Genomic DNA, 10,549 nt, shown 5'->3' with positions numbered 1-10,549 from the left:
CAGCCCTGCCAACCGCCTGCCTTCTCTACTGCAGTCGGTCCCCTGTCTGTAACTTGCCATCTCAGCCAGTGGAATTGCCCCCCTGTAGCTTGTCACCCACATGGGAAGGGAACAACCCCCAGAACTGGAAGCTGAATGATGCTAAGGAAGTGCTTAATGAAGGGGGGGTAGAGTTCTGTCACCATTGCTGCTCTTGTGTAAACTTTTTTCTTGGTGAGGTGGGAAGGGGAAAGGCAGCATCAGAGGTTCATGTGCAACCCTGTGTTAACTGCAACCAGCCAGAACACCTAAGGCAGGGCTGTAGATCAATAGTGCAGGGGAAGAAAGATACCCTGCAGTGCAAAGTCTGTGCTGTGTTCATAAAGCTGTACTTGAACAGCATGCAATCCCAGCCCCTGCCTGTGTTGCATGCACACAGGCTGTACTCCACTACCTTAAGAGTTGTTCTTTCTCCTGTTCCTGTTATACAGAGATTCTGCCCTGAGGCTTGGAGTTTTCCCACTCTGACAAACTGGCAGATACACTCTGGTATCCCTGAGGCACCAAGAACTTCCACGAATTAAGGGAATATGCTGATGCAGTTACCTCCATTGAAATCCCTGCAGCACTGAGAAATCCAGGCCCCCTCTCCCAAAGCTTTCTGAAAATCACCACACTTTAGGGATTCCTCTGCTTGAACTCCATGAATGTTATTACCAGAGTGCACTCCTTCAAGTCTGTCAGGTTCATAACCATCCCAGAGGTCAAATTAGTTCACCAGGATAGAAAGAGAAACAACAGGCCTGGCAGCCCCTTCCTGTGACTGGTGCAGGGAGAGACTGCTGTGTACACTTACTTTACCTAAACCATCTCAAATCAGGCACAATGACCAGGGAGTGGGGCATTCTCAAAGGTTTAACAATAGCTCCTCAGATACCACAGTGCTGTGGAAGGGAGAGAGTACAGTTATTTTAGGCAGGTAGAAAGCAGATCCATGAAGCTTTCTCAGTTCCTTTGGGCGAGTATTGCTTTGCAAACTGCTTCTTTTATGATTGCTGTGTAAACAGCTTACACATGCGTTCACAGCCTGCCAGCTTTCCTTTGGCAGGCCAACCCCTGTGCACTGATGCATTTATAAACACACTTCTTGCAATTGATCATAATATAAGAAAAACCAAGCAAGTCAAACTGTTGGCCTGCAGGCCAAATAATTGCTGACATTAGCTCTACGGGATGAATGAGAGGATGAAATGCCTTGAAAGAGGAACGTTAATGAAAAGACAAAAGGCAGGATGCACAAATTTCAGGTCTCTGGTCTGGTTCTACAACAAACCCCAGTCCTGCCCTGTAGAATGCTCCTCTGCTGTTCGAGCTTGTGTTGTTTCACTGATGCACTTTTTTCAGTGCACAGCTCAACTCATTCTGTTCCTGGGCCTCACATCCACCAGCGCAGCAGCCTAGATAATGCAAATGAGGAACATTGATGTAGTCCGAGATAGTTTTTGTGTGTGTTAATGCAGAATTTGAACTAAGCTGAAAGGTTAGCTCATTGGTACTCAGCAGTGTCACTTCTACCCGTACCATTGTACCAAGCCCACTTGGACAGAGATGAACACAGTTATTTAAACCGGAAAATGCAATCCGTGTTTTTCAGTCTCACATTCCGTCCTTCAGAGCTGATCCTCTCCTCCCCTGGAAGCCCACGTAGAAATGTTTTAACAGCTGCTTCTCATCCTCATGGCGATTCCCATGATTTTGATTGCTGTTCTCAGATACCTTCCAGTTTTCTGTATCGCTCAGTGATTTAGTGAGAAGTGTGCTGGTAAACAGCTGGTGTAGGAAAGCATTTGCCACAGCGTATCTCACCGGTTGCCCACGGGAGTTGCTGTAATACCCTGTGCATTTGGTAGGGCTGACACCGCGGCTCTTAACAGCCTGTTTTATTTTTCCTCCGTACCACTGGCTCACACAAGGTCACAGGACGTTTGTGGGAGACACCAGCTAGGGATAAGGAACAAAGTAGGCACGTCGCCTGCTTTCGCGGCGAGGCGGGGGCAGGCTCCTGCGCCCACAGGCCGCGGCGGGCCGAAGGGAGACGCCGCCGTGGCGGCCGAGGGGAACAGCCCCAGGAGCTGAGCTCCGCGCCGGCTGGCACCGCGGGGACCGGCCACCCGCTGAGGCTCAGGCCCGGCGAGCAGGCGGCTTCCGCAGGCGGCGCTGCCGAGCCGCCGCTCCGTTCCGTTCCGCTCCGCCCCGGGGCCCGGATGCGCGCAAGCAGTTCCCGCCGCCGTGGCGGCCCTGCCATGGCGCCGCCCGCTGCCCGGCTGGCGCGGCTCTCCCGCAGCGTCTCCTTCAGCGCCTGCCACCGGCTGCACAGGTGAGCGGCCCCGGCGCGCCCGGTCCCGCCGCCCCGGGACGCGGGGACACCCGTGGGGCGGCCGCGGCAGCCCGGCTGTGCCCCCGCCGCCCGGCCCGGGGAGCCGTCCTCCTCGGTGGAGGGGCACAAAGGCCTCGCAGACCTGCGGCGTGTTTGCGTTAGCGCATTGCAAGTGACCTCTCCGTACGGAGGCGAGCCCCGGTGTGCGGGTATGCGTGCCTGCTGTCCAGCGCTTCCCGGTCCTCCTTGTTGCAGTCCATTTTCGGCAGCCCGTAGTAGCCAGACCCGATTTTAGACATCAGTGCGTAACTAGGTTTGACGAGAACTGAAGCTTTGTTTTTTGATGGGGTAAATTATGCTTGCAGTTTGTAAGGAACTCGCTGTGCCTCTAACCTGTTGCCTCCTTCTCAAAACTTACGTATTCCTAAAGAGTGCTTTGACCCGAAATACTCCTTGGAGTCAGCAGTTTAATTTCTTAAAAGGAAAGATTCAGAGAGGGAAGTTGTCCTTTGTACTTCTTGGAGAAGCTCCCTAAGCTTTGTTAGGTAAATAATAATATGCATAGTTTGCTCCAGGCACTTCCTCCTAGGAGCCCAAGTGATTTTGGCATACTCATATGTGAATAGCTGGTAGTGTTTACGTAGCAGTGGTATTAGGCAGCTGTTATGAAACCTGCATATACACCTACAAAACCACAGCAAAAAGACCCCTGTTGTTGACAACATCTTTTCATGGGCCAAATACTCTGGTTCTGTTTGTACCTCCTGAGTAGGAAAAGCTAGTGGCTTAAATTTGGGAGTGCAAATAGATGGAAGAGCTAGAAAGCAATCACGGTTGAAGCGAAGCCTAGAACGTCTGTAATGGATCCTGAAATGCCATGTCTGTATTTCTCACAGTAAATCACTGAGTGATGAAGAAAACCTGAAGCTGTTTGGCAAATGCAACAATCCAAACGGCCATGGGCACAACTATAAAGGTAAGGAGTTTACTTCCATGCTTCCACATGTAGTCATGGATGGAGGCTGCTCTCGGGTAGGCTGGTTTGAATGCGGAATAACCCATGGGAGACCTGGGCCAGTCATGTGTCTCAGCAGTCTGGTATGGCTTTTAGCAGCTGGTTTTGGGGTTTTTTAGAATTAGAAGGAGTCCTCAGCAGCAGGGGGATTGAATCAAGGCATGGGTTTGCAAGCTGTTAAGTTAAATACATAATAAATATTTATCTCAAAATGTCACTTCGTGAATCAAATCTACTTGTTTATAATCTGCAAAATCATTGTGTTTTGAATGAAGATTTTTCTAAGCAAAAGACATGCAATTTAAACAGCCTGTAAACTTTATTTGAATGTTGTTTTCAGAAGTTCTTCTACATCTATACCCCATGCACATAGAATCAGATCTCTCCAGTTATTAGGCTGGCTCCCTGTTTAGAACTGTGTATTGTAGGTACCCTGAAACCTCGGCTACAGACCTGCTAGCTTTACCAGGGAAGACAGGTTGACAGATTGCTGGACTGAAGATCTGTCCCTCATTTTAAAGCTGACTTACAGGCACAACAGTTCTTGCTTTCTCGTATAAGAAGGACGTTCCCACTGTAAAAAAAATTGCTGGAAAGCTAGGGAGATGCCTCTCAAACTGTTCCAGTGGGGGTGGAGAGTGAGAAAAAGAGCATGAAGGGGCTTTTCCACTCCAGAGAAGAATCACAACCAGGCTCAAATTGCTGTCTTTCTATTTTTGTGAGTTCCCCAGTGAGCTGTGATTTTGTTCTCAGCTCCTGGAGTTAGTGGGAAGGAATGCTGAGCTTATTAGGATAATGTTTCCAAGTATTTGTGTCTTTTGTTGAAAGGACTTCTGGGTTGAAATGACACCTTGCAGTAATTCTAGTACTTAGAGTTAGCGGCCACCTCATCCCTTACTTTCCTTCTCTGGTATTCCATTATGTCAGAAGACTTATAAGCTGACCCCACATCTTACGGTCTCTGTGGTCTGGTGATTGTATGGGCACCTAGGGTATCTGCATTGTCCAGAAGACTTTGCTGATTGAGAGACTCTGACCTTGAGTGTGCTGGGCACAGGCATGTAGGCATAGGGAGTAGGTACCTGAGAATTCATCTAGTCTTATCTTGGCCTGCAAAGGGCACTTCAAGGATAGTGGTGTGCCTCTGGGCATCAGACCTTGGAGAATGACTTCTTCGAGGAGCTAGGTGACTCTGAGCCATTATTCTTTATCGAGTGGATACCCATTTTATAAAAATAGTGACACTTTTAAGTGGTGGGAAGCTTGCACTAGTCCTTGTGGATTAGCGATGAATGGGTTGTCTGTCCCAATCACTAGTGTACTTTGTTAGGTTCATGGTGTCATGGTGTTACTGTGACCTGATATTTTTCTTTTTTTCAGTTATAGTCACTGTGCGTGGAGAGGTAAGTGCAAGCAATATTTTTTTCCATTCCTTAGGGTGGCAGGATAGATGGGTCCCTGTCTTCCACAGTACTGAAGTTCTAGCTCAATTGCTAGGTTTCCCAGGGTGTTTGTGGAAACTCTGTACATATCACTGTAGAAGAAGGTTTTTCATAATCACTGTCCTATTCACCTTGCCTCTAACAAGGATTTCCAGGTGACCATATTTAAGTCCAAGGTTTGCAATCATCCTCTGGGTACGTAACTTAAGTCTGCCAGAGCCTCACTGCAGAATGTATAGGTTCTGGTCGGATCTGTGGGGCACCTTTGGATGACTACTGAGCCACAGGGAGGCTTAGAACTTCCAGTAACTGATTCTGTCTGCTGTTTTATCAAGGTATTTTGCTGCAAATGTAAAAGGAAATTCTGCTTTTGCAGTTATTTTTCACCCTTCATTGTGTCATTGTTCTGTGTATTCTGCAGAGTTACTTAGATAGCGCTTTGGTTTTGACGTTTTCCAAGCAACTTTTTGAGGATTTCCAGCTCATAGGAAGGGGTTTCTATTCAGATCTGAAATTAAAATTTTAAAGCCTCTTCTTTCTACATTCCCCAAATACGCTGTGAACTACACAACCTGATTTTGTTCTGGAGCTGTGCCTTCTCCAGATGGGAGGATGCCCTGAGCTCAGGCTGGTCTCTGTTTTGTCCCTGGTTGTTCAACCCAGCAGTTTAATGCCTGTTTTCTTGCTTATGACCATTCTAGATTGTTGCTTGAAGAGTGAGTGTTTCAGCGAGTTTTTCCTCCCTGGTGTCAGCTTTTATGAGAGAGTGGAACCACTGGAGTTGTTTGTATGCTGTATCTAGCCTTTGGGAAACATCACAGGAGTAGATCTGGAACTCAGTGTGTGAAGGTGGAAAGATGTTTTTCTTGTGGCTCAGATGTCCTGAGCACACAGATTTGTACAGGCTCACGGCAGCCTTGGTAATAAGGATGTGTAGCTAGGCTGCTAATCTCCCTTTTGTTTTCCCTGCAGATTGACCCGGTCTCAGGAATGGTTATAAACCTGACAGACCTGAAACAATATATGCAGGTAATAGCACTATTTTCCTGCACATCCCCTGGGAGAATTGGTTAGAGCTTAGCAATTTGTCTAGTACCAGGGTGGAGACATGGTGAGTTGATAATGGTAGGAAATAAAGAAGAAATTAAGGAATGATTTAAGACTAAAATGCTTTAGCACTGTGATGTGAGGCAGTACTGTGTCTCCAGCTAGGAAGTTAACAGGTGGATGTAGGGCTCTTACCCTTTTTTTACATACTGTTGCCTTGCTCCAGTCCCATGTGCATGGTAATTTGAGCCTCAAGTCCACTGACCAACTGGGACAAGTTTGTCACTGTTTTCTTTCTGCAGGAGGCGATCATGGAACCGCTTGACCACAAAAACCTGGATAAGGATGTGCCGTACTTTGCTGAAGTTGTGAGGTGAGTCATGGGAACTCCTCGTGGCTTTGGTTGCAGGATCAAGGAACAGTCTTCAAGGCTCAGTCCTGCATCTGAAAGAGCAGCCTTGATACCGGTGTGTGTAACACACCTGTGCGTGTCAGGTGGTGGGTGCCCTGCTTGCCTCCTAGCCCTGCTGCCATGCAGCCTGCCTTACTGTGCTGGGCTGGGTGCAGGCCTGCTGGGGCAGCTGCCATCCCACATACCAAGGAAGGTGCCACTTGCTCACACCTGAGAAGCCTTTTGCAGACTTGGACTTTTCACATGAGCCTGCCCTGTGGACAGCCTGGGGAGACAGATATGACCTGTTAATTAGACCTCACTTCATCCATATTTGCTGGCAATGTTCAAGCCCCACTTACATTAAGGGTGTCATCATGTGAAAGCTGCCCGGATGGCTCCCTGTGGCCTTTAGCATCCCCTCTGGCCCATTCTGGGTACAGCTTCCTCAAATATCATTGCTGTCAGTTCTGAATCTGCTCGTGTTTCACTCTTAGCACCACAGAGAACGTTGCAGTATTCATCTGGGAAAACCTCAAGAAGCTCCTGCCCATGGGAACTCTTTATAAAGTCAAAGTGTATGAAACGGACCAGAACATTGTCGTTTATAAAGGAGAAGAAACAATCTCTGAGAAGTAAAATGAGCTTAAGCTCAATTGGTCAGAAACTCTGCTGCATGATCAGATCAGTGGATTGCTTCAACCCTGCCCACAGTATTTCTTGCACCTAGACGTTGGTTACGTATTACATGAGGGCAAATACAGATGTTTCACAAGAATTCTTGCAGCAATCTAGCAATTTGGGTTCTCAGAATTTGTTGATTTTGTCTGCTTTTTCTCAAGACATTCCTGTTTTGCAAACCCAAACTACCAAGCTGATGTGAAATTTATAATTGTGCCATGATAAGTAAAGCAGCCTTCTAGAGAGGAGATGGCCTGGCAAAGTGTATGTCCTGTCCAGTCACAAAAGGCTTTGATTTTTCTTTAATTAAACATTGGATTAATTTATGATTTTTAATAACCTGGGCTCTGGTGTTGTTTTGCTTCTTGAACAAATAGAGAAACGTTCTTGAGAATGAGAACTACATGATTCTCTTTTTCTTCTTTTTTTTTTTTTTTTTTTTTATGTTGCTACAGACTCATTTCTTCCTGTGGCTAGCAGGCCTTTCTCTGTATAAGGAACTGGTATAGTGAGCAATATAGTTGTTTACAGAGCAATTCCTAATCCAAACTGCGGAGCTGAAGAGAACAGTATGTTGTTGAGAATCAGCCTGGGAAGCTAAGGAAACTGCAAAGTTGGAACACCGCAGCCCCGGTGGTTTCAGACTGCCCTGATGCATGGGTGAAAGTGGAAGTAGGCGAGAATAAACCCTTAAATACTGGTTATCCAGTTGGTGTCCCAAAGATACCACTCTTGTGAAGTTTTGCTGGGAGAAGGCTTTTCAGCTTAGAAAATTCTGGCTGACTTTGTGTCATTGTAGTGCAAGTACTCACTTCTTTGATACCCTCTGGTGGTGTGTCAGCTCAGGGCGAGTACAGACATGTAGATGTAATCCTCATCTTGCTGAGGACTCATCCCTGCTACAGGAGACTTTGCATTCTGCATCTGATCGTGGAGAGCTAAAATAGTAGGGGAAGACCTGTGATACCTTGAGTCCCTATCCACTGAAGCCTCCTGAAAGCTCGTTGGCACAAGCAGCCAGATCAAGTTTGTTTTTCTTAGGGAGGTTTTTATGAGTTCTGTAGGAACAGGATCAAGCTCTCTCTTTCGTCTTTCTGGGGAAAGCAGTCAGCTCATGTTCCTGCTGCGATGATCAACAGTTACTTGGTATTTTCATCATCAGACTCCCATGTTGGGAAGGCCTTGTAGACAAAAGAAGCACTTGTTATGCATCAGTCATCAGGGCTGCAGCTTCCTGCTGTCATTTGCAGATTAGGAGATGCAACACTGTTCAGCATAGGTTGTTACAAAAGGATAAGGCTGTGAGATGAGTTTAAATGAACACTAACCAAATTGTTCTGAAGATTCCTGAAATTGTAGGCATACTGTGAAAGTGCTGAAGAGGAATGCATGTAAAACCAGTTAGGGAACAGTTATTTTACAATTCCTGTGGTTAATAGCCGTAAAATCAACCTGTCTGTCCAGAGGCAGAAGTGATAGTACTGTGAACAACTCTCTTTATCACATAAGTGACGTTCTGAAGAGTAATTAGGTATGGCCATGAAGAATAACTTAATGCATACAATTAAAAAAGTGATATCCAGTGTAATAGTTCCCTTGCTTTACAAGGAAATTATGCATCTGAATAATGGTAGCAAAAAGCACCATTTAGAAGGCTTAATGAAGCTTGCTTAATAGTTAACCTTGGCCACACTCTACTACAGGCTGAGGGTAAAGTATCCTTCTGTAGCTACCAGTTCTGCTAGAAAGTAGTTTTTACAGTTCCAAAAAATACTTTGACTGCTTTCTTTTAAACTGTGAGTGCTTTATATGAGGACAATTCTGTGCTGTCTCCTGCCTTGATCCGTCTTTGCTCAAATTTTCTGGATGAGCATCTAAAAGAGAGTAGTGAGAAAAGGCTGGAGATGAGGGATATTCCAACCTTCCCTCTTTGGCAGAGCAAGACCCCTGGCATGGGAGCTCCAGTGTTGGTTTTTTTTTCCTTCTTAAAGGTAGTGCTTTGGTGAATAATTGGCTGAAGGTTCATTCCAGTGTCACACAAGTAGAGAGTGCTCAGTGCATCAGGTGAAGGGAACATGCTGTTGACACACTGTTGCCCCTTCTCCCCCCTTTTTTTCCCCCCAGATGTGGAATCAGTCGACTTTTTTCAGTGTGGGCTCTGGCCAGGGAAGTTTTGCAGTTTATCTGAATGCTTCTGCTGGTCTGTAGTTCACTAGTGTGATATGTCCTTCTGGTTTGCTAAAGTGATGTAACTCATACTGGATGATAGCTGATGATGGTGATTCACAAAGCATTTGGTGTCTTCAGTGAGTCATTGACACTAAAACATACCATGTGGTGTCTTTATCAGAAGAGTAATTTAGCTGTTGACGTTGACAAAAAGCAAGCATACAAATGGTTACATCTATATAGCACAGCCCATTGCTATTATTAGCATGAAGTCAGATGCTAGGCCAGAAAAAAGTAGCCCAGATTCCTGATCTTTTACTGCAGTGCAACATAGCCCTGACAAAGTCCCACAATAGCTTGGGCATTTATATTTATTGCTGGGTTGCCTGTTGGACATGTATTCATATCCTTTATTCTGATCTCTCCAGTTTAAATGGCAGCAGATCTGGGGCGGTGGAAATAAATTGCTTGACTGCGTAGTGGGTTGGGTGAAGGGGGTCGGCAATATCAGAGCTGGAATTGTAATTGCCTATGTCCCAAGAAATTACAGTGTATTCTGTCCCTTATCCTGCTTAGAGGGGCCTTGATCTTTGCAGGTGTGTGTGAGCTCCATGTAGGGAAGTCTCTGTAGGAATCAGCCTCCAAATTCACAGGTTAGGGAGGGAGGGTTATATAAGGAGATAATTAACTCACATGATTAAACATTAAGCATCTCTGTGCTGTAACTTAGTTACCAAGTGATGAAATTGTTTGAAGGAGAACTGTTCAGGTGATGGTGGGGTCCAAGACAGCAATTAAAAGGTCAAAGCTGATCCCAGGAGAGCTGTTGTAGGAGCAAGACTTCCAGCTTCAGTGCACATGAATGTAAATAGCAGTATAATAACAGCACGACCAGATATATGCTGTGTTGTGTGTTTAGTAGGGACTGAGGGCGAAGACCCAGTTCTGCCTTCCTGTCACCTGGAGAAACCTGGAAGACCTTCATCAGGTTATACAGAAGAGGAGTAGTGCCAGGGACTGAGTGAATGGGGAGCCTGTGCAAGAAGCTGGCTATGTTGGTTGCTTGTGCTGCACTTGTGCTCATGTTGTGCTTCAGCTAATGTGACGATTTGGTTCTGCCAACTAGAAGCAAAGCAAAGTTTGAGGCTGCCCAGTTCCAAAGGAAAGCTGTTTAGCAGCAGCTCTTCTTTTTTATTAATTGTTTCTAGGGAACATTTTCCCATTCTGCCTCACTGCAAGGAGAAAAAGTTGTCTTCTCTTTTCTGTGCTTGAAACACAGTGACCCCAAGAGGACTCTGGGTTCAGCCCCAGCTTTTGCAGTGTGGGGAGTGGGAATTGACTGTTTTCCCATGACGTCTGAAATTATGAAACAGTGCAGAGCAAAAGGGACACCATTACAAAAGGATCAGCAAATAGAAAAATAGCAGCTGGGACTGAGCCAAGTTCTG

At 46.1% G+C, this 10,549-nt stretch overlaps 1 protein-coding gene across 1 annotated transcript; it reads left to right on the top strand.

The window, feature by feature from the left end:
• Nucleotides 1-2,045: 2,045 nt before the first annotated feature.
• On the top strand, nt 2,046-7,271 carry PTS (6-pyruvoyltetrahydropterin synthase). The gene is made up of 6 exons (XM_069787971.1): nt 2,046-2,356; nt 3,253-3,332; nt 4,752-4,774; nt 5,786-5,842; nt 6,163-6,233; nt 6,749-7,271. The coding sequence occupies exons 1-6, from the start codon at nt 2,244-2,246 to the stop codon at nt 6,888-6,890; spliced, it is 486 nt and encodes a 161-aa protein (XP_069644072.1). The 5' UTR covers nt 2,046-2,243; the 3' UTR covers nt 6,891-7,271.
• Nucleotides 7,272-10,549: the final 3,278 nt, after the last annotated feature.

Source organism: Haliaeetus albicilla, chromosome 7 (assembly GCF_947461875.1).
Source record: "Haliaeetus albicilla chromosome 7, bHalAlb1.1, whole genome shotgun sequence".
Lineage (NCBI taxonomy): Eukaryota > Metazoa > Chordata > Aves > Accipitriformes > Accipitridae > Haliaeetus > Haliaeetus albicilla.
Note: the sequence above shows the minus strand (reverse complement) of the source record. Positions and strands in the feature narration are given on the sequence as shown.